General features: G+C 36.8%; 1 protein-coding gene across 1 annotated transcript; it reads right to left on the minus strand.

Annotated features, from left to right (window-relative positions):
* Positions 1–530: 530 nt before the first annotated feature.
* On the minus strand, positions 531–13,477 carry Gja1 (gap junction protein alpha 1). Its single transcript, XM_013363238.3, has 2 exons — positions 13,265–13,477; positions 531–3,464 (listed from the first exon to the last, which is right to left on the minus strand). Exon 2 carries the CDS (start codon positions 3,446–3,448, stop codon positions 2,300–2,302), a length of 1,149 nt encoding a protein of 382 aa, XP_013218692.1. The 5' UTR covers positions 3,449–3,464; positions 13,265–13,477; the 3' UTR covers positions 531–2,299.
* Between the last annotated feature and the right edge of the window lie 11,932 nt (positions 13,478–25,409).

Here is a 25,409-nt window from a genome sequence, read left to right on the forward strand (position 1 = left end):
AATGTCAGCATCCTTAAGTTTTTGTACTTTAATTGTATATTATCTACTAAATTAGTCAAAATTACCCTATTTTAAACATTATTACACATCAATTAAAGTCGTGTCCACCTGGTAGTGTAACTCAGTGGTAGAGACCATGCTTAGAACGTGTGAGGCCCTGGGTTCCATCCCCAGAATTGCCCTTACCCCGCAACAAAAAAGTTGCATTGCAACTTCAATTCTTATATATTTATCTTCTCAGCCAAATAGTCAAAAATGTTTATAATTAATATTGTACTGATCATAGCTAATGGAGGAATATTGTTCTTTTAAAGATCCTGGAGAATGTCAATGTGAATTTTATTTGCCCAAGTCCTTTTTGGGTTGTACTGGGGATTCAACTCAGGGCCTGGCAAAAGCAAGGCAAGTATTCTACCTTAGGCCACATCCCCAGCCCCTTTGCCCAAATTCTTATAACCAAGAGAAATCTTTGATAGTAATGAATAGATAAAACCAGCATTAAAAAAAAAAATCACACAGGATATTCAGGGTGTCTTTATACTAAATTAAAACTTTATTGAATAAAGAACACTCTCCAGAACACAAGATCTGATGGACGAGGTCTACATTAAATGCAATGAAGCTGAACATGACAGTAGTTTAACATGGAATGTCAAACACATTAGTATTTTCATTGTACAAAACTGTGTAGCTGATGTGCAAGAAGAATAGTATGATGATATTCAGCATTTTCACCAATCATCTGTGATGAGTTTAAAAAGGCATTTGAAGAAACTGGTAGATGTCTTCAGCATATAGTTCAAATAAATTAGTTTCATGTGCACTACTGAACCTCTTTCAACCTCTCTTGCATTCCAAATAAAATCTTAGTGCAAACATCAAAGTTGCTGGTCACTCCAAAAGACTGTCAACCTCATAAGAGAATACAAGTTCTGAATTAATGTGTATTAAGTAGAACAAAAATCAAGAATACCAGTTACTGCAAAATTCATTTAGGCACACTTAATAGTCCACTCTAAGCATTTCTTCTAATTCTCTCACATTAATGACTAAAGCTTGTTTACAGTACTAAAATTCTATCATTCAAGCATCAATGATTATATTTCAGAAAAAGAAAATCATTCATTTCAGTAATAGCATTACTGCTACATTCTAAAAAAAAAAAAAAAAAGAAAGGAAAAAAAATCATAATTAACAAAACCAGTATCCATAATTGAATACATGGGGAAAAAACATTTTAGGAAAAAAAAAATGTGCTTTATTTGCACAGCAGGAATTATATAATGTAAACACCATATTGGCCCACACCACAAAATCCATGAGAAAGGTTCAAATTTGAACACTGTGTGTGCATTATTTTCAAATCTGTGTTTGTGAGTTTATACTGAATCTGCTTGTACCAATACATGAGAAATTAAACACACTCTTCCACACACATACACATACAAGTGATTGTTAAATATTGAGCATGGCTTCCTTCCCTGACACTAAATCAAAGAAAATGCTAAGTGACATCCCAACTGTTTTAAAAATGTTTACAGAAAACATTAAATGAATGTGAATAGTAGTTGAGGAATGAAGAAAAGTGATGGCAATGATATGATGAAAGTGGATGCAAAAAAAAAAAAAATGTACTCCTGTATGCATGGCAAATGCATGGAACACCTTTTTCTGTGGGCCTTGTCTGAACTTTCAGTTGTTACCAAGAATTAAAAAAAAAAAAAAAAAAGAAAAGTAGTAGCACAAGTCCTTTGACACCTGGAGGATTGAAAGTTTACCTTCAAAGTGCAAGTTTTAACAATGGAATGTTTTAGCAGGGACATAAGAACAATCTTCTGTCTTTTTCTTGTTGCAAAGAAATAAAATGTTCAGGAAGTATTTATTCCTGGCCAAAGCTATTTCAGTTTCTTGGTACAACAAAAAATTTAAAAATATTTAGCCACAATGATCACCCACTCTTTCACATACACAGAACCATTCTTAGGGGTGTACGTTGGGGAGAAAAAGCCCTTACCTATATATCACCTAATGCAACTCTGCTTTAGAAATTAAGTTCTTTGAATTCACTACGTTAAATATCCACATGTACCTCCCTTATCCCCTCCCTCTCCACCCACCTATCCCAGACACCCCCTGATGAACCTACATATTCTAAAGTCTTTGTTGTTTTCTAAGCCTCATGACTAAGGCTGTTGAGTACCACCTCCAACTGGAACAAAATTAACACCTAGGGTGCCCTTTCTACAGCACCTTTTTTTCTTCTCCACAGTTAGTGGAATTTTGATGCTCAAGCCTGTATCTAAATCTCCAGGTCATCAGGCCGAGGTCGGCTGCTGGCACGGCTGCTGGCTCTGCTTGAAGGTCGCTGGTCCACGATGGCTAGTGGCTGTAGTTCATGTCCAGCAGCAATTTTTTTAGAATTCTGGTTGTCATCCGGGAAATCGAAAGGCTGGGCGTGGGAGTTAGAGATGGTGCTTCCTGCTTGCCCCATTCGGTTTTGTTCTGCACTGTAATTAGCCCAGTTTTGCTCACTTGCTTGCTTGTTATAATTACGGCATGAAGAATTGTTTCTGTCACCAGTAACCAGCTTGTACCCAGGAGGAGACATAGGTGACAGGGGAGCGGTTGGTGAAGAGCAGCCATTGAAATAAGCATATTTTGGAGATCCACAGTCTTTTGAGGGGCTCAGTGGGCCAGTGGTAGCGTGGTAAGGATCACTCCTTCCCTTCACACGATCCTTAACGCCCTTGAAGAAGACATAGAAGAGTTCGATGATATTCAAGGCAAGAGACACCAAGGACACCACCAGCATGAAGATGATGAAGATGGTTTTCTCTGTGGGGCGAGAGAGGAAGCAGTCCACTTGATGAGGGCAGGGATCTCTTTTGCAAGTGTAGACAGCACTCAAGCTGAATCCATAGATGTACCACTGGATCAGCAAGAAGGCCACCTCAAAGACAGACTTGAAGAGGATACTGATGATGTAGGTTCTCAGCAGCCCTCCTCGCATCTTCACTTTACCATGCTCCTCAATGCCATACTTGAACTTCTTTATTTCGATCTGCTTCAAGTGCATCTCCACGTTTACCCCATCAGTTTGGGCAACTTTGAGCTCCTCCTCCTTCTTGTTCAGTTTCTCTTCTTTTCTCATCACATAGAACACATGAGCCAGGTACAAGAGTGTGGGTACGGACACGAATATGATCTGCAGGACCCAGAAGCGCACATGAGAGATTGGGAAAGACTTGTCGTAGCAGACGTTTTCACAACCAGGTTGTTGGGTATTGCAGCGAAAGGCAGACTGCTCATCACCCCAAGCTGATTCAACTGCTGTCCCCAGTAGCAGGATTCGAAAAATGAAGAGAACAGACAGCCACACCTTCCCTCCAGCGGTGGAGTAGGCTTGGACCTTGTCAAGGAGTTTGCCTAAGGCACTCCAGTCACCCATGATGCCTGGATACCTCCTGAAAAAAAAAACCAAGAGACAACTCAATGATTACAGATTGTAAATTATTAGCTTAATAGATGGTATCTTTTTTTTAGCTGGCAGCTGAAATATTGCAAATTGTTTCCTTTTAGCCTCCATCAAAAACAAAGTTCTTCCTAGCACATTTCCACTCCCAGAGTCTCACACTTTATTTTTTTTAAGATAAAATTTGATCTGAGAAGCAACAGAGCCTATGTACAGAGGCTGAACTGCAATCTTAACTTGCAGAAGATGTATTACTTGCTCAACTACCAAATTGCCATGTGACCTGAGAAGCTGTCTGTGCTAAGTGCCTCTGCTTATTTTATTTGTTTGATAAATGACGACAGTTCTTGTCTCGTAGGCTTGTGTCTGGATGCATGCCTAAGCAAAATGCTGATGTGTTATTCAAAATATAGGTATCTAAGAACTCAGGCAAGAACACTCAGGAACACGCACACATGCACAACCTCGATCCCCAAACTTTGATGCTAGGATGAATCACTTTATTCCTAATTTTACTCTGCAATGTGTCTTCATGGTACATTAAGAGTAATTAGTGCATAGTCTGTATCATGGTTATTTATACTTTCCTCTCTCCTTATGCAATAACATATATTTCAAGTCTGCCTTCTACCAGAAAAAAAAATGTTATGCTGAAATACACCATTTGGACAGTATCTCATTATAAACAGGAACCTACTTTCAAAAACAAAAACTAAATGTGCATCACATTTCTAGGTAAAAGTTCAATTTGACCAGGCATCATGGTATCGTGGTACATGCCTATAATTCCAGTGACTTGGGAGGCTGAGGCAAGAGGATCTCAAGCTTGAAGCCAGCCTCAGTAACTAAGCGAAGTTCTAAAAGGAGTTAAGATGTGAGATAGCAATAAAGTACCTCTGGGTTCAACCCTGAATACCAGAGGGGGGGAAAAAAATCAATCTGTCAGTTTGTCTCCATACTACTTATAGACTGTGAAGTCAAAAAAGAGGAAGCTGAAAGGCTGTAACATATATTCAGCCACTTGTACAGCCAGAAGACTTATAGTCCTTAAGTCAAAGCCCTTTAATACATTGCAATGGCATTTAAATTATATAAATATAACACCTGAAATATCAGCTACTCAGGAGGCTGAGGTCGGAGGACCTCAAATTTGAAACCAGCCTGGTCAGCATAGCAAAAACCCATTTCAAAAGACAAACAAAAAAGTTATAAGCATAGTAGACAGTAAGACTGCACTAAAGCCAGAAAAGTTTCCATGCTTTGATATGGCCGATCTAACAAGTGCTGAAAAATGAGAAAATATGACATGTGTCAGGCTACCACAGAGAAGATTGGTTAATTTTCAGCAGAGTACTGATTGGAAGGTTTAGAAAGGAATAAAGTAAACAAAGATTATTTAATAATTAAAGACAAGCAAAACAAAAACATTCCAAGCATTCAGTAATAATGAATTGACAAGTACAACTAAAGTAGAATTATGTAGGCTTCTTACAAATATGTTCGCTATCTGAATATAAAGGGGTTTCTCATCTGGTTTTGAACTTGGAGTCATATTCTCCTGTAAATAAGAAGTAAATGAAATACAGGGGTGTTTTCCCCTCACCATCCAATATTACATTTCTTTCTAATGCTTGTATGTCATAGCTATGGAGATCATGAAAAAATAAAATGGAAATCTGAAAATCTGACCCAGGGTTTCCTGGATGAAACAAAGAAGAGACGGGAGATCCATAAAGCCAAATTATATACCAGCTAGTAGTAGATGGGTATCTGATAATATGACAGCCCAGGGATTGGTACACAGATGAAGAAATACAAGTGTGAAGTGGGCGGGCAAGTTACAGAAATAATGCTTTCCCAATGATCATAAAAGAGGGAGCTTTCCTTCTACTTTAAAGACGGGCCATTTGGGATTCTGATGTGGCAAACCAGAGAGTGAAATTCATGTACAAAGAGTAGTCAGACAAGAACAAAGGCTTCTCAGGTCGACAAAGGGTTAAACAGCCAAGGGAAGGCTTGAAGTGAGAGGAGTAATTTAGTCTTGATGGTCAGTTTTATGTGAGAGAATGTAAAAGAAAAAGCCTACAATTTAGCAGAAAATACTAGACTGGGAGTGAAGAAGCACAGGCCACGAGGGTCAAACAAACACAACAGAATTTTTGGAGCCATATCAATAGACAGTTTCTATGTGATGATGTGTAAATTGGCTTCAATTCGGTTCGTAAAGAATTACAATATTTTGCCAGTGTCATCTGCTTTTGTTTAGATATTCTAATTGTTGGGGGGGAAATCACAAAAACAATTAAGTGTAAAATGATAAGCTGTTTGCAAACATCACATTCGTAGAACAATAGATCTCAAGGCAAACTAACATTGTTAGAAATACAGCTGGGCACAACAGAAGTTTTCATTTTAGCAGTATCTCATCATTATTCAAAGTAAAATGATTGTGTAGATGCCTATGGCAGTTTACTCTTGAGGTTTTTCACATTCTATGGAAAATGAAATTTGACTTTCACACAATTCTAAGATTCCACTATGCTATACAGTGTAAACTAGTTCAGTGGGTACTTGTTCTTTTAAACTATACCATCAATTTAATTGCAATGTTGTCTTTTCTTTACACACCCACACAGTAGTCATTTGCATTAATGAGTTATACTCTTTCATCTGAATAAGATATGAATTATCCAATTGGACACCTTGTATTCTGTAACATGTAGACACCTGTCATTACCACTATCATAGAGACCATCAAATGTTTCATGTGATGGTTCATCTTGCAACTCCCAAGGAGGTAACAAAAATAGCAAACTTTTTACTGGTAGCTATTCACTTGGCCAGGAACCAAGTATCCTTTCAACTAGTTATTCCATCCCTTAACCCCGGTTTAATATTTTAATTTTCCAAGTCTTAGTTGAAACATTAATGTTCTTTCATTATAAGGGAAGAGCATGCTTATGTTTACAGAATCCCTGGCACTGGTTTACAGACTATATATTGCAAGAATATTCACCAGGAGACAGGCACACCATTCTTTATTTCATTCAGGAATCTGGGCAGCTGAACATATCCTGTATATTCATGCCTACGCCTCTGCGTTCCTATGATGCAGCTTTATTTGTAGATCATGATCTAAGGGGTTGTGTACAGTTCTCATTAGGTCTTTTTTTGCGAGATGGAAATCTTACTAAAGTTCCCAGGCTACTCTTGAACTTGTGATTCTGCCTCAGCTTCAGGTATAGTTGAGCTGGGTTTACAGGTGTGGCCACCACTCTTAGCTAGAAGTAGCAGATCTTGACAGCAGCTGGATAACACCATGCCTTCTGTATGCCATGTTAGGTAGCATTTTCATTTGCTCTTCATGGCCCCATAGACCAGCTGCTCAAAGCCACAGTCACCCAGTGTGACCTCCCTAAGGACCTTGTCCCTTCACAGTGGTTCCTGAACTGCATGACAATCACTTGGCACATAACATTCCTGGCCCTCACCAGTTGGATGAAGCTAGACTTCTGGAGGGTGGGGCCTGGGAAATCAGCTTTTAATTTTTTGTTATTTTTTTGAACAAATGTCCCAGGTGATTCTGAAGTAAGATTACAGAGAAGCAAAGAGTGATTTCCCAGCATTTTATTTTATTTTTTCCTGTTCAAAATATTTAAGACTGAGGCAAATTTCAGAGAAGTAGAACAGACAGTGCATCTAACAAGTCAAAGCACTAAGAACAGTGGTTCTCTGGGCACTGGGTCTCTCACTCCCTGCATCTTTATCTGCCACTCGATGAGAGGACAGTGACTCAATCTCTTTAATCCAAAGGAAATTTCTTAAAAATTAAGCTTCAGTTTTTAATTACTTTTGTCTGTCCCTTTTGCTAGAGCCTCAAAAACAAAGGCTGTAGCCAAGTATTTTCATGTCACTAATATCCTAATAATATATATTTTTTAAATTTTGTGTGGTGCTGGGATTGAACACAGGACCTTACACATACTAGGCAAGCACTTTACAACTGTGTTACACCCTCATCATATTATTAGAAAATATTTTACTTTTAATTTTAAAAAAGAGACAACCATAATGGTGAGTGGAGACACAAATAAAATATATAGTATTATTAATAACAAAGGCAGGGTTGCATTTCTTTCCCTTCCTTTCTTCCTTCCATATAGGGGATTGAGCTGGGGGCACTTTACCACTTAGCTTTATCCCCAGCTTTTTTTTTTGAGATAGGGTCCTACTAGTTTGCTGAGGCTGGCCCCAAACTTAAGATCCTCCTGCTTCAGCCTCCTGAGCCATTGGGATTATAGGTATGGGCCACTGCAACCAGATCAATGAATTTCTCATATATTAAAATCAAGAGTTTTATGCCCCACACCCTCCAATGCAAACTCTCCTAATGCTTTTCTTTTACCTTTGATAGTAAAGACCCCTTGTTCCTAGTAGTAAACGTCTTCTGAGTAAGTTCAGATGTGACTATCTCTCTCCACTAATACCACAGCAGCTATTCCCTTTGATAATATTCAGATGCACACATGATTAATATAATCCATATCCTGCCCATCAGGGAGGATCTACCTTCCAAAAGTAACCGCACTATGACCCATTCTTATAATTGTTTTTGCTTGTCTTTGCTTTTAGCCCGATCTCAGCCATTACTACACCTCTTTTCAATTTTCATGTCACTACCTTGGTCACTGTGATTGTCCACCTATTCTCAGACAGTCCAAAAGGAAAAACACAAAACAAGAGAACCATCAAAGATGCTGATCTTACAGCTTACTTCTTCCCTCATTTCAGGCCTTACTTCATAGCCAAATTTCCTGACCACCAAATATGAAAACAGAAGCGTCCTTTCCACAATCCTGTCACTTCCTATTCCCCTTGTCCCACTTTAGAATAGCTCTGACCTCTACTCAAAATAGCATATATTTACTTATTGTTTGTCTCCTTTCATAAAGTCTTACTGAGTGGAATGTGAGCTCTAGAAGGGAGTTTGTTCAGTGCTGCATTCCCAGTGCTTAAAAAAGTAAGAGATGCTGCATGAATCTATCCTGAATGAGTTAAACAGGGCTGTCCAACAACAACAACACAACAACAAAGAAAACTAATCTCCTAGGGCCTGCACTATGCAAAGAAAAAGACCCCCAGGTCTCCTTATTTTTTTTTTTTTAATTCTTTGGGAGTCTCTTAAATATGGTAATACACCTCAAACTTCTGATTCATTAAGGAGGACTTTAGAAGAAAAGATTATTGTCAGCATCTTTTACTACACTGTTAAATTTTCAAGGGACAATTGCTACAATACAAGAGCATCGTTTGTTGAAACAACAGGCTTCAAATTGTTCCTGGACAGGCAATAGGAATGAAGTAAGGAAATAGCTTTCTAAATTTATGAGATAGAGATTCTAGTTATGGTTAGTATACGTGAAGAACTGCATTAGGTATCGTGGATGTTTATTCAGATTCACTGTTAAGACATAAAAATTAAAACAGAGCAAAAAAAAAAAAAATGAACAAAACAACAACAACAACAAAAATCACCCTGTACTGTTATCCCCCCAATTCAGGGATATTCTAAATTTGATAATAACACATGATTTTCTTGTAGCCAAGAACACTATTGCAAGAAGAAACAGCCTATTTGAAATTGTGTTTACTTCAAGAATGACAAATATGAGGGAAGGTTAGGACTCTGGAAAGGGAAGAACAGAATTGATGTTAAACCCAGTTAATGTAACATTAACTGAGTCTAGGCAGAGAGTTATTTGAATCAGATATCACAGAAAACATTCCCAGTTCATTTGACAACACCCCACCTTTGCTTCCTTATACCTGGATAGTAAGCCTAGTTCTCTGGCCTATCAAATGTATTTGATGGAAACATCTATTCAGTTAAAAGTTCTGCCACATGATTCCCTGATTATTCTCCCATTCCTTTGTGTAAAAATCAGTTATCTTTACATTCCAGAGGTGTGTGATGGGATTGTGGCACTGAACTTCCAATTTTACTTGTGGTAGTGGTGGTAGGAAGCAGCAACACACTAGAACAAACCAAAAAAGTTTCTTTCCCTAACTTGTATCCCTCCTTTTCAGTGATTTCATTATCAGCTTCCACGGAATGAGGTGAGATGGTGGTGGAGAGATTCTATCCAACGAGTGGAGAGCTCTATTGAGAGCTTTCCTAGTTCAACAGCTATCACTCAACTCCCCCACCAAAAAAAGTTTCTTAAGATCAACTCAGGTGTGCCAAAGAAAAACACTGTCAGAACCCTTAGGCTCAAAGCTATGCACTTCAATTGTGATCCAGTACCTTTAAAAAACAACAACAACAACTATAACAGCTTATTTCTATCAGTTCTTGATGTTTCTATTGTCCCTACCCTCACTTTCACCTCCAAATTGGTGCCTTTTAATCAACAATCTTACTATTATTTTGTAATCACATAAGCACATCCTTAAGATAATCACAAGTTTATAAACAGTCAGCACTGAATGAGTATGCATGCAAGTGAAGCTCTTAGTAAAACCTCAATAAAGTTTACCTATTGTTCTTTAAAAGATCCTTAGATATTGCTCATTTATTTTCTAACCTTTGTATCTTAACTAAAATGATGAACAAACATACATTTTCTAAAAATTATTTAGAAACTTGTGGAAATTTGGATGTAAAATTCAAGGCATTTTACAAAAAAATTAACCATGGTTTGAATTTTGGCAAAAATTAGTCTATACACATACAGCTAAATGGTGAATTAAGATAATTAAGGGAAGTGGAGATTTAAAGCAGTTTTCCCAAGAACGCAAAAATTAGTTGTTGTTGTTTTTTTTAAAGTAGCTGTAGGGATTTTTTTTTTCTAAAGTATCTATATTACATTAATGATAAACTCAAGGTGATTAGTTTTTTTCTTTCTACAGCTGAACTAGATAAGCTTCAACACATCCATTCCAACAAATGAGAATCTTGAAGGGAAGTCAGAACAACAGGAAAGGTGGAGTAGCAGGTATTAATCACTGGTGACTTTCCTATCATTCCTTTCCCTTGGGGTATACAAAGGCTCTCAGCCTCATACTAAGCTATACCTCTGGATATTATAAAAGAAATGACAGAATGCAAGGTATGAGGAACTCTCTGACTTTCTCTTTGCAGGAATTGGAAACATCTAAGTGAGAGGAAGAAAGCAATCCTTAATATCCGAAAACACACCCGTTTTAAATTATTGCTGCCAAATATCTTTGGAACCCTGGTTCTCATTGGAGGTTCAGTATTGTAGGGATCTCAGCCATAAAGGGCGAGGAACTGAGTGGATGGGACAGCTGTGGTGATACACTTCAAAAAGTATTAGAAAAATATGGAACATTTTAACAGTAAAGAGGAGCAAAACTTTACAACTGTATTTTCCTGGAAAAAGACAGGTGGCCACTGTACCCTGACTTTGGGAAGGATTTCACACATTGGGGAAAAACAGTTCAATAATTCAGAATTCAACACAGTGCCAGGACACAAATGTATTGTGAATGGTACAATTTTCACTCAATTTGGCCTACTCAGAAGAATTAATTATTCTTCCCCCAGAGGTATTTTCTATCTTAATGGGCTTACTTTATTCTTGGGAGTGGGTTAGTTTAATGAGATCTCCTCTGCAGTACTAAAGGCTTTTCTTTTCAGGAATCCTTGCATAAAAGTAAAAAATTAGGCTTCCTCATCGGACAAGGTGGACGGAGTATTTTTTTTTAACTGTGCCCATTTTTTTCAGAGAGTGAGATTCAGCATTTTTCTAGACATTACTACCTTGATTTGGGAGCAAAAGGAAATTTTAAGCCCACCTCCAAATAAAGCCACGTCGGCTTTCAGCTGTTACAGTATCTTACAGCTCTCTTCCCGTCCCCACTTCGTACCTCTAGAGGGAAACCGAAGCACCTCACTCTGGGTGACCGTGAATACGCTTTTCCGTAAGCTTTATCGGAGATGCTCCTGCCAAGGTCAGCTAGGTCTGAGAAGCCCGTGTGGGCGATCCGCTGCTGGGAATCAAGGTTTGAGTTTTCCAATCACGGACTGATTTGCCTCAGGACGTCATTAGCTCTCGCCCCATTTCATCCAGGGTCTTTCTTGCCCTCCCTCCTCCGTCCCCGCCCCGCCTCATTCTTGGGAAGTTTTAAGAACTTCCAGAAAAGTTACAAGTGCAGTTTACCAGCACGATAACTCCCAAAGGTGTTCAGGTTTCCTTACCAAGGTTTATATGGAAGGATTCATTCGACTAAGAGAGAAAGAAAAACCCAAAGAAAACAGACTGCGGGTGGGACGGGGCTGATAAGGGTGGGAAATTAGATTGACAACTTTAATTAAGTCAATCATTTGCTCTTTTCACCATTTGGCAACCAGCCCATCCCTCCTCCCTTCCCTCTCCCCTCCCAATCCCGGTTCCTTCCAGTGGCGGAACTCAGACCTGCACTCAATTTGACTTGTAAAGATTGAAGGGAAACATCTCAAAAAGCCCCGAGGCTCGGGACAGTGAAGGAGCCAGGCGCAGCCGAGCGGATGCTAAGATGGCAGGACGCGCCCGGCCTCGCGCCGCAGCCAGGCTGGCATTATTATAGGCTTTTCAGCATTCTCTGGTGTAAATACTTCAACGACTGGGTCACACCAAGAATCTAATTACTTTAGTCTGTAGATTTAAAAAGAACAGAAAATTCTCTCCGGGCACCAAAAAAAATGCACGGTTGCCTTTCTGGCTAGCAGGATGTTGTTATCAAGCCAAACATTTAAAAAATAATGAACCTTTTAAGCAACACATTAGCGTATTCTTTGTCTACTGCCCACCACCCTGACAGTTCCAACTCCAAGACAATTGCGCCAGAGTTCCGAAGTCTGTTACAGGTTCGGACAGGCTGAAGCAAGAGTGAGCGAGGGGGGTGAGCCGGAGAGGTAGCTCCCATTAAAACACTTTAAAATACATTTCTTTTTCCTATTCATTCGCGGAGCTCCCGTTTTAGGAGACGATTTTTGGAAAGGCATCCTAGCAGACACTCTTTTCTAAACATCTGTTCCCTTCCTGTAATGTAACCACCACCCATTCAAGGTTTCTCATCTCATGAGTTGCCAACGTGGTGAAGTAAAAAAAAATGTTGGCTCTCTATAGGGTCTCAAATCTTTCCACAGTGACGGCTAACACAAAGTAACTATTCACTAATAATTTTAAAGTCCTAATATTAATAGTGGATTATATATCTTTTTGTTTAGTGGGAAAAATTTTAGGAGGGAACCACGTGGAAGTCAAGTAGTCACAATGTTTTAACAAAGCACTTGGTTACAAAAGAAGTTTGCTTTGCAAGGCTACAGAACACCTATCAAGATTTCCATATGAAAAAGCACGAAGTACAGAATACTATAAGGAGAACGCTAAGCAAATTTGCACTTTTTTTGTCAGTGAAACCCCCAATCCAGGCCCCAGCACCCCTCACCCCCAACCCCCAACAAACTACAGAGCACCTAGACTATGATTGATTACGAAAAAGTAAATAAATTATGCTTTTAAAAGGAAGAATCAAGTATCCAGTAAATTAATTCTTATTCTAATTAGAAAGGCTCAAAAATTTTACCTGTTGCATTATCAATAGAAACTTTTGAAACAACCAAAAGTACAAACTCCCTACATTCAATTTAGCATTGACTATAGTTAGGCACTTAGATTTCATTTCAAAACATAAATCATATTTACATTTTAGACACTTAGAAACTCTAGAAATTTTACTAGGAGAAAAAGAAACTAATAGGTAAAGTGGTTTTTTTCTTTAACTTACTCTTTCGCTTAAAGAAGTGAAGTAGGCACTCCAAGTGATTGAACTCCGTGGAGGATGAAGTAAAATGAAAAGGCAAGTTCAGGCACTCAGACCTGGCTATTTAAAGTTTAAAAGTCTGCTGCTGTTTGGTACTTTCCTCACGCCTTCCCCCCAATGAAAGAAAAGTGCTGATACCTCGTAAAAGCTTTTTTCTAACTTGGAGCACAGAGCTTTTAAAAAGTTTCAAGCCACTGACTCAACTAGGAGGAGGGGCTAGAAGGAAGGGGAGGGGTAAAAGGAAAGGCGGGAGGAGGTTGGAAAAGAAGCTGGTGAACGTGAGGCAAGAGGAGGCAAAGAGGAGTAGCCAGGTCAGGATCAAGTCCTGGCTTAAATTTGCTGACCAGAAAAAAATAAAATAGCATTAGAGACATGAATGCTACCTCTTGGAGTTACTCCTTACAGATAAAAACTGCTGATTTTAGTATTTGTTTCATCCAAAGTCCTAGGACAATGAAAAAGCACATCTTTTATAATGGCACACTTTCTAAAATCAAATTACAGAAAATAAAAGTGGGGGAGAAGTATAGACAGTGCAGACTTGTTTAATGTTGACCAAGGTGTGTGAAGTTTGAGGTGGGTGTGAATATCTGATGTGATGATCTAATTCCTTTCCTCTTAGTAGGGACAATAAACAAAGGGAATGGTGGAGATGAGAGAGAGATTCCAAAAACAAAAAGTAGTATGTCTATCCACAATTCATCCCTCAATTTATTGACTGCTTTGCATTTTTACCTTTTCCATTTAGCAAAAGGAAATGAAATATTATCTATTATGCATAACATATGTAATGTTTTATATATAAATATAAATGTATAATATATATGTATGTGGATATGTGGGGGGGGGGGTTGTACTGACTATGAAATCTTGATATATGACCTCTACGTGATCTCCAGGGAACTGAAAATTTGTATCTCACCCCTGTTCATGCCAACTCACTGAAATTTCAATCTGTAGTGAGATGTTGGAATTTTTTTTTTTAATCAGATACAGGCTATAGTTGCCTGATAAGTTGAGTCATCATTAAGTGAGTCTCAAAAATATTCAATTTTCTTAAGATCACCTTCCCTCACAGCGCACTGGAGAGTTTTCAGCCTAATGGCAGCAGAGCTGAACATGCAATGACTCTGTGCTTCTGCATCACTTCCAGGGCTCTCTCTCTTCAGGTCCTTGTATTGGAGTTTATAATGTCCTGAGTCAGGTGGCCTCATTCTGAGTGGGCAGCTCCTCTGAGGGCTCCCCAGATGCCATAGAAAAGGGCTGTGGTAGGAGGATTCCCCATAAACAGGCTTCAGTGATGCTCCTGAGGTGGGGCAGAGGAATCTCTTGGCCATTGTTCTCTGGAAACAAAGCAAACTCATTCAGCCTTCCTATTACTAAACCTTTCCCATTAATTGAAATACCAGAAAAAAAGAAGGGTAGCATACATTACCTGGTAAATACCTTTTCCTAAACATACTTTCACTGAAATAAAAAATAAGATTTCTTTTGAAATGTTATAGTTTTAAGACTAAGTTGCCCTCTTGTTTTTGTTTTGTTTTGTTTTTGTTTTTGTTTTTGTTTTTGTTTTTTTGTGATAATCTTAATTCCAAGGATATATTTTTCTTTAAGGAGGAAAAAATGAAGTTATAGAAGTAGAAATTGTAACCTGATTTCAAGTCTTCAGGCTCAGCGTCCCATAGGTGCTGTTTTGGTCTTGTATTTATATTGTTCTTTCCTTCAGATTAGTCTGTTGTTTGTCTTAACTAAAAATTATTTCATGCAATTGAAAACACACGTGAAAAAAACATGATTTTATTATTACAATAAATTTTTTTCCTCCTCTTTTTAAATAAAAAATTAATTTGGGGGGCTGAGGTTGTAGCTCAGTGGTAGAACACTCACCTCACACATGGGAGACCCTGGGTTCGATCCTCAGCACCACATAAAAACAAATAAGTGAAATAAATGTATTGTATCCAACTACAACTAAAAAATAAATATAAAAAAATAATTTGTTACATTTTATTGACAATGAAAATTTGGAAAATGAATTTGAAAAGCAACATTGTTTATAATACCATTAAAACCATAAATAGCTACAAATGAATTTAACAACAGTAGGCAAAATCAACCTTTTGTTCAGTGCAAAAAAGAAAATAGGCAAAACTTCTACACTTAAAACTATAAAACAATGTTTATAAAAATTAAAGTTCTAAGAAAAAAGAAAGAACACTTAGATATTGAACAGCTCAATATTATTAAGATGCACATTGATCTATGTATTTATACAGTATCAATCAAAATCTTGACAAGATCATTTTAACAGAAATAATGAGCTAACTCTTAAAATCTGTATAAAAATGCAAGGACCTACAGTAGTTCAAACAATTTTTTACTTGTCATATTGTAAAGCACTTTTTTCTTTTTTAGATTTTATTTATATCTATTTTGAATTGACACATAAAACAAAAATTATACATATTTATAGGGTATCATGTGATGTATGATATGTCATGTTTTAATCAGGCATTATTTATTGCCTCAAGCATTTGAATATTAGTTCATGTAACCCTACTATGCAACAGTATATCAAAACTCCCCAAACTTCTGACTCCCAGCTAGTTATGACTTAGTACCCATTAATCAACTTTTCCCCATCATTCTTCCTCACTTTTTCAGAAAAAAAAAACCTTTATATGATTTACATAATTTTTACTTTATTTTTATATAATATTTGTCAAGTGTAATTACTACTAATAATACATACATACTTATGATGTTGATCCAGAATTATCTGCATGAGAAACAGTGATTGATTATTTTATAACATGGTTTTTAAAGCAAAAAAAATTTTTTCTTTAAATGGGAATTTCATTACTATAATTTTGTTTTGTTAGATCTACAGATGGATATTGATGTTTAGATATCCTGCTCCCTTTTATTTTTATAGCCATGACCTATGACCAACTGGAATTAGAACTAAAGAATCTATTTATGCCAAATTATATTATTCCTGGATATCATCTGAAACATTTTCAGAGCTAAAGGGGGAGTGATAGCATGAGCCTCTAATTAAATAATTTGTATTTTTAATTAGCATTTTAATGTACTATATCTTTTATTTAATAAATTATTTTCTTATGGTCATTTCCCCAAAATTCTCAATATGATTTTACCTTAACTTCATTTGCTAACATGAGACATTTTATGAGATTTAAAAAAAATAGTGTTAATATATAAACCTAGAAATGATAATACTCAAGGGCAGCTGAGTTACTAGGAAGAGTGTCCCTGTTGGAACACTGAGGGCACAATTTCCTCTCATGGACACCTACCTAGCATGGTCTCTGAAGACCAGTAGCAACTTCTATGCCTCAAACTCTAGCAGTGTTGTTAAGTTATATTTTGACCAATAATACAATATTTTAAAAAGTATCTGACTTCTCTGGCATTAGAAGTTTATCTCTGTTGGAATGTTTTACATTTGTGGAATAGTTTTAAACAATGTATTTTTCTCATATTTTCACAAATGGAAATGCCATTTCATTACTATAAACACCACTTCACAGAAGTGTGTCTTTTCAGGATTCCAGGCCTTGTCTATGTAGAAGGAATGGATGCAGCCTAATTTGCTAGCCAGGTACTGCTCTTGGAGAAATGAGGGACATTCACAGTTCCTGTCTTGTTCAGGCCTTTCTTAGGCTTCATTAGGCCCCACCATGGGCCAGGCCTTAAAGGCTGTTTTTTTGCATGTTGCTATGTGATTTGAGAAGTGCATCAGTGTTAGAAAAGTGCAGGGTAGATTAGTTTTCAGAATTTTTTTTTTCTTCTTTTTTCCAGTGTCAGGGATTAAATCCAGCAAGCCAAACATTCTAGACAAGTACTCTACCACTGAGAAAATAAATAAATAAATTTAATTTGAGACAGGATCTTGCTAAATTCCCCAGGTTGGCCTTGAACTTGCAATCATGCTGTTTCAGCCTCGTTTGTAGCTGGGATTATAAAATTGTACTACTGTACATGGCTCAGAATTTTATTTCTTAATATGGGAACCAACTTCATTTTTCACCTTTGTTTCAAAATACCAATCTCTGGAGCTTTAAGAGATGATGGAATAATGTTTCAGGATATTAAGTGCCCATTTTACAGAAACTCCATTGGATCAATCTCACTATAATGAAAGGTGTGAACATAAAATGCAATTCATGTCAAGAGGAGTGCCTCATAGAGGGGTGGGGTGGTGATCTGTTACAGTCCCATCTAGGGAGGCAAATGGGGGAGAATCACTTGAGCCAAGGAGTTTGAGGCTAGCCTGGGCAACATAGTGAGATCATCTTAAAAAAAAAAATTAGATTAGAAACTGGTAAGAAGAGTGTTGTGATGAAAGAGAAGTGAGGTATAAGAACTTAAACTAAGGTGCTAGCAGTAAGAAAGGAAAGGGAGGTAGAATTATTAGAACTTGATGACAGATTTAATGTGAGGATAAGGGAGAGGAGGATGTGGAAACTGACTTTGGAGTTTTGACAGGGGAAAAATTTTGCTAACACAAAAAAAGGAAGTTGAGGGGAGGGACCAATCTGCTGGCAGAGATATAATCATTTCAATTTGGAGTATCTTGATATGAAGAACTGAAACATCTAGGTAAAGATATGTGGCTGACATTTGAAACATGGCTGTGGAGTTATAGGATTTATGATTAATCTCAAAGAACTGATATTTGAAGCCACAGGTACAGATAAGATTACTAAAAGATGGGTTGTAGGCCATGTGCCAGAAAGACAAAGCACAAAGCTTTACGGGATTTCCTCATTTAATGCAGGCAAAGACAAAGAGTGAAGTAAGAGGGAAGGTCTGTGAAAGGGAAATGTATTTAAGAGGGCTACAGGTGGGCTTATTTGTAAGGAAAATATCTCTTGCCCACCTGGGGAGTCATTAACTTTGAAAGGCGGGTTATTTACTTAAAACAAGAGTGAAATGCAGACCGTAAAGAACAAGTAGTGCAGATAAAGTATTGGAAACTAGAGTTTGAAGATAGTTTCTCAAAATGAGGGGAGTTATCTGACTATGGAATGAAAGTAAGAATTGAAACTTTAGCAATAGCTGGCTGAATTCAAGTGCATCTGTAAAAAACAAAAAGGATTATCTAAGATTATGGGAGGTCTAAGATGATTTTGTAAGGGGATAAGATGGCATTATCTTATAGATTTCCTTTTGTTAGCATCACAATAATCCTTCCTATCCATCATAGAGGAAGGATTACTGTTTCTTGGTTTGCTAGGGAGGGGTAAGTAGAAGTGAATTTGGGGCTCAATAGTATGTAAATTTAGAAATGCTTTACCCAAATTTTTCAAAGTAGGCAAAAAATGTGCTAGTCTCCAGCCCCTCTTCCTGGAGATTGAACCCAGGGGCCACTCTACCATTGAGCTACATCCCAGCTCCCTATCTTTTTTTCTTTCTTTTTAAAAATTATTATTTTGAGACAGGGTCTCACTGAATTGCTGGGGGTAGCTTAAACTTTCCATCCTCATGCCTTAGCCTGCCAAGTAACTAGGATTACAGACACAGGCCACCACACCTGGCAGAAGATGTACTCTTAATGTGGACTGTTAATCAGCCATATTTCCGTCAGAGTAATGAAGATAATAACACAAACTTATACAAGAATTCTTTCTCAACAAATAAATTTCTAAAGTCTGATAAGAGCAGGCACTTACCGAAAAATTTACTTCTCATTTATTAAGCATTCTGACATCTTTGAAAACGATTTAAGGATCAAAAGTTCACTTCACTTGGGTAAAATTTTAACAAATTCTTGTAGCCACATTTATCTCCAAGTTAATCTTAACTGCAAGGTACACAAGAAAGTATTTGTAAAGGGTAGAATTTGTTTTGTTTTGCTTGGCTTTCTTGAATAGAAAAGACTCTTGGTTAGTGGATAAATGTGTCTTTGGCTCCACCTTCTGTACAGAGTGAAAAATGAAACTTGTAAGAAGTAACTGGTAAATTGTTTACCATTTTGTGTTTTTGATTTCACCTTTTTAATAAAGCTTCGTTAATTTTTTTTTACTATCACTTGTGAATTTTTCATTTATTTATTCATTCAGTAAATATTATGTATCAGGACCTATGGTAGATGCTAGTGAGGATTTTTCAGTTATGCACTGAAGAACAGTATCAGGTTAAATTTCATTGAGCTTTTATATTGACAGAATTTTGAAGAAGCTAACAAGTCATAGAGGAAAAAGAGAATGCTAGTTCAGTTTTTTAAAAAAGGAAATATGCTTCTTTTCCTCTATGGTTCCACAGGGGGGTGCTATTTTTAAGACTCTATGTAAAAATTTGGCCAGGAGCAAAAACTAGAGGCTAGGATCTGAAAGTTTTGACTTTGCATGTACATTACTTTTGATTACATAAAGAAAGACAACAACTAGTTACCACTAAGTAGAGAACAACTAGATCATGACCTGATTATTGTCCATTGTATAGTAGTATTGAAATGTCACACTGTATTTCAAAAATGTACAATTACTCTGTCAATTAAAAATAAAAGTATTTTTTTAAAAAGAGAGACAAGATATTTGTACTATTGACAGTCTGAATATGGTTTAACTATGTAAAGAATATAAGTTTGCTGAGGACCATTAACAAATGGGAGCTTCTTTACTATTTTATTTTAGAACAGATAAAGCAAACATTAATTATTTGATAACCATTCAGCAAAACAGTTATCTCTTCATCATCATCATTCACCATCATCTTGTCCTTGGCATCTTTCTCAATGCTTTGGAAACAGAAAATGTAGAGAACATTCTATAAGTAAAAGTGATTTTTTATATGCAAAATTTTTACAAACATTTTAACAAATGTAATGTTAAAATAAAGTCTTGTTGAAAGGAAAAAGCCCATCAAACAAACAAACAAAAGAAAAGAAAAAGAAAGAAAGGAAAGAAAAGACCCAGCGTTGCTGCTTCCAAAGTCAGCTGAGATAAAAATTCCCAAATGAAATATTTACAATGCTTGGTTATAGTACCACTTACAAAGTCATTAAAATGCCTTTCTGTTGTATGTCTAAGTCCATTTGGTGCACAGGAAGAGGAACCTATGGACAGCTTTATACAGTATTTGTCCTTTGTGAACATCACCAAATTTAATAGAACTTTTATTTGGGATATTGTGAAACAACATAATTATCTCCAAGAAATCATTTATCATAATAACTGTAAATCCTATATGTATTAAAAATATTTCAGTCCTCGTAAATCTGGGAATCACGAAAGTTGAAAATCCTAATAGGCCTTCCACAGTCTTCAGTTTACTTGTTGCTAGCAACTCAAAACAAGTAGTACTTTAGTGTCAGATGGTTGTTGATAATAAAATAAAAGTCCAGAATTATTATAGCAGACTGATATACTCGGAGTTTCTTGTGACATTTTTTTGGTGGTACCAGGGATGGAACTGAGGTTCCCAGTAACTTGGAAGGAGCAGACAGGAGAATCACAGATTCTCAAGGCCAGCCAGGGCAACTTAGTGAGACCTTGTCTCAAAATAAAAAATAAAAGGGCGGGGGAGTGTAGCTCAGTGACAGTGCACCAAGGGTTCAATCTTCAGTACCACAAAATAAGAAAAAAGAAAAAGACTAAGGATATAATTTCTGATGGGAATAACAGACTGAGGGGTTTATGCTATGACCTGGCCAATTTGCTTATGTCCAATTTATCTTCTTTTTGGCATGTATTAGAGGACTGAGTTGTATGAAAGCTATTCCTCCATAACATAACTATCAAATTAAAATAAGTCTTAGACCAAATTATGATTTAGATACTGTTATTAGAGATATCCAGGGAAACAGAACCAGTAGAGTGTGTGTGTGTGTGTGTGTGTGTGTGTGTGTGTATGTAAATGCATGTATTTGACAACAGTGACTCCTAGAGAATGAAATGAATAGTGATAAAATAAAAATTCAGCCAAGTGAAAATAAATAAATGAAACAGATTAAAAATGATAATAAACCCAGAACCAAGCAAATGTTAGGTAAGCGCTCTCCCTTTGTGCTACATCCCGGTGCACTGAAACTTTATTTCCTCAAGAGATTGTGAGAACTTTGAACCAAGAGATCCCTGATAGTTTACTGGCCTGAGAGTGGCCTGATGACTGCGGCTACTCTGAGCTGTGGAAAGCCCGGTAAAAATCATGGCAACAGAAATAAAAAAGAGAAAAGTCATAGGCTCCACAAGCACCTGGGTATGTGAACGTGGGCTGCAACGGTAATGGCACGTACATTGTGCAGGTGGAAAAGAATAGAAGCTGCTTGGGGCAGGCAGACTTCTTCCAAGTCACTGACACTATGGAGTGAACGGACCCTGCTCTCTGGAAACACAATCACACCCAACATCAAGACTGAAGGGCTCCTGGAAGCACCAGCTCTGACTAGAGTTAAGTCACCAGGAGCCCAGAAGCCTACTCCTAGATAAGGCTAAATTTAAGTTTAGGGAATACAAATATCTGAACAACGCATATTAATTCATGAGTCAGGGGAGGTTTTTGAAAAGATTTTAAAATTAAAATGTTACTAAAAAATTAATGCATTCACCTGAGGGAATCTGCTCATGTAATTATGGAAGCTGAGAAGTCTCACAATCTGCCATCTGCAAGCTGAAGACCTAGGGAAGCCAGTTCAGTCCAAGTCTAGAGGCCTTAGACCCAGGACACAGAGAAGATGAGACGAGATGTCCCAACCCAACAGGAAGGCAGGAAACAAAATCTACTCAAGCTCTCTACAGAAGGAATGATATCTACCACATTGGAAAGGGCCACCTCTGGAGCTACTAAAATTAGGCTACAGATTATCTAGAAATACCTAAATACATTTAGGCAGACCCAGAAACAATACTTAACCTGGCACTCTGTGGCCATTCAAGTTAACTATCACAGGTTACTATTTAAACTTAGTCATCCAGCACTATTTCATGCAACTTGTTTTATATTACTTATAACATTTTATTTCTTTTTTTCTTTTTCTTTATGAAACCTTAACTTTGTTCATTTTAGATGATGAAGCTACCACCTTTCATATAAAGTTCTTTTATGTAGAAGTGACATTGTTCCAGAGACAGCACTTGCACTGCAATAGATGGCTTTAGCTACCACAGATCCCCCAAACCAATAGCTGGATAGAGGCCCATTTGAGGGTCAAAGTCACTGGTTTCCTAATATTGTTTATGCTGAGGTCTCCAAATTACAGCCATTCTACAGATGTCGAATACCACTGATTTCAACAAGGAGAATTTATTTCTAACATTCTTGTGGTAATTAACAAACCACTAATTTCACAGATGAAAATCCATATCGGATGTTCAGGATACTAATTAATAAGAAAGGGTGCTTCAGAGGCATGGATACAGAAGCACTCACAGATTCTCTGAGGTGACCTTTCTGATATGACATTTGCTACCCACCCTCAAACCATGAAGTTTTTGTTGGAAATATCAAGCTACCCTATGTGTAGCTTAAACTATCCAACATAGATTTATAGTACTATGCTTTTGTGGAAATGTTTTAAATTAAGTTTAAAAACACAATAATGGGAAACTGGGCCCTGCTTTACAGTGATTGTTCAGTACTTTAGAAAATTAATTATTAGCTCCCCAAGTTCTCACTCAATTTCTCACTCTCCTTGCTAGCAGCAGAGACAGCTGATATTTGGTGTTCTTCTGATAATCTCATTTCATAAAATTTCCAAAATAGCAGATTTTATATGTTTGGAAGGTTCAGACAACTTTTTAATCTCTTAGAGTCATGTACTATTGAGATTCATTCCAGTAACTGATTTTTCTTAATTACCTTAAAATGTCCAGTAGTTTTAGTAGTTTTAGCACATGCTAAGCACGCACTCCACCACTGAGTTAATCTGCAGCCTAATTTTAGTAGCTCTTTGATTTTCATCCTTGAAATACTAGTGCATTTTAAATGTTGCAATTTAAAATATTAAAATGCAGGAAGTGAAACAAAGCAAGTTATGATTACTATGGATAATAGAATATTTTAAGTATTTCTGAAGTATTAATAGAAGCCATGAAAATGCTCAGTGATGTGATTCTTGTTTCATGGGGTTTCTATGTAAAGTCTTTCAATAATTTGCCCTTTTATGAGACAGTTTATCCAGTGGGGAAAAGATTGCAGAGTGTGAATCAAATCCTTTGATTATATTCACCCATGGAAAGGCAGCATATTGTCTGTGTAGAGACTAAATCTAAAATGTAGCCAGCTTTAACAGACATTTTAATGAATTTACCAGTAAACAAGCTAGGACATAAAAATCAATCTTCATTTTGAACCTTAATTAGGCAATGAAAATGGCAATTTTGGATTTCAATTCAAGAAACTGTTATGGAAAGCCTATTATTTATTTTAGTATTTCTGTGATGTTAAGTGCATGCAATCCTGATAAACTCAGCCTCTTAAGTCAGATTCACTTCTATTTTTGGGTGGTGGATGGCTTCGAATATACGTTAAAAAAAAAAAAAAAGACAGACCGAGGCCTGATTATAAAATGCTTAGTCTACTTTAATATTTATATTAAGTGGCTATCAAGTTTAATTAAAATTTTTGCAAAGCTTTCTAATTTTGAAATATAGATAACAAATTATACGATTAAAAATATATAAAATTACATAATAGTTCATTATAAGTCAAAGTGATTATCTTACTCCTAATTTTAATTTAAAGTTGTCCTTTTTTTTTTTTTTGTGGTCCTGGGGATTGAACCTACAATCTTGTGTAGGATAAGCAAGTGCTCTACCATGAGCTGCATACACATCAGTGTTTAAAATTTTTGATAAACATATTCCACAAATGTCTGTTTGTCAACTACATGTATAATCTTATTTTGAAATTATCTCAAAACTTCAAATCTGAGGCCCTTCCCAAACAGAAGACCCAAGCCCAATGCCCTTCTGTGGTGGGCTTTCTGTTCAGCCCCTCTACTCTTCAGTGGTATCTAGAAAGGAAAGGAGCTAGGTTAAGTTGACCACTGACTTGCTGCTCACTTTTGCTTTGGAAAATTCCTTCTCTCATTTTTTTTTTTTAATGCCAACTTTCTGAAGTATACAGAAAGAGGAACGTATTCAAAATGTGTGTATGTGTGTGTGTGCTGTATGTTTCATTTTTGCAGTACTGGGGACTTAACTCAGAGAGATTGTACCACTGAGCTACATCCTGAGTCCTTTCAATTATTTATTCATTTATTTTTATTTTGAGACTGAGTCTTGCTAAGTTGCCCAGGCTGGCCTTGAATTTGCCATCCTCCTGTCTCAGCCTCCCATGTTACTAGAATTACAGATGTGGGCCACTATGCCTAGCTTCAAAGTATGTGATTTGAACATTTTCTAATACATCTGTTTAGCACACAAAATGGAACATTATAGTAACATCCTTGTAACCTTCTAATTTCCCCAAAAGGGTAATAATTATCCTGGAGTCTCCCCTCCCCCATCTTCAAACTGAATTATTATTTTTTTCTAGTACCAGGAATTGAACCCAAGGGCTGCTTAATTACTGAGCCACACCCTCAACCCTTTTATTTATTTATTTATTTTGAGACAGGGTTTTGCTAAATTGCTGACATTGGCTTTGAACTTGCCATGTTACTGCCTCAGGCTTCCAAGCCACTGGGATTATTACAGGTGTGAGCCATCATGCCTGGCTTCAGATTAAATTTTATAGTATATACTTCTGAGTGTCTGATTTCTTTCACGTTCATTCGTGTTGCTATAGTCAGGCAAAGATCATTCATTATTAATGTTGTATAATGCATCCTTTTGTGGATATGACAAGATTTATTTATCTTCTCTACTGTTAGTGGGATTTTTAAGTAATTTCCAAAGGGGAAATTTTGTGAATCATAATTATCTGAACATTCTAGTATGAGTCCTCTGAGTTGTCTGCCATTTTTCATTGATTTGAAGAGTTCTTTATCCTGGCTCAGTCCTTCGTCAGAATGTGTGATGTTATTATTGGTTGACGTTTTATTTTATTGACGTTTTATTTTATTATTTTATTGATTAACTTTTCTTGATAAGCAAAAGTACCATATTTAGTCTATTCTAAATGATATGCTTTTCCTTGG

The sequence above is a fragment of the Ictidomys tridecemlineatus genome, chromosome 8, assembly GCF_052094955.1.
Source record: "Ictidomys tridecemlineatus isolate mIctTri1 chromosome 8, mIctTri1.hap1, whole genome shotgun sequence".
Classification (NCBI taxonomy): domain Eukaryota; kingdom Metazoa; phylum Chordata; class Mammalia; order Rodentia; family Sciuridae; genus Ictidomys; species Ictidomys tridecemlineatus.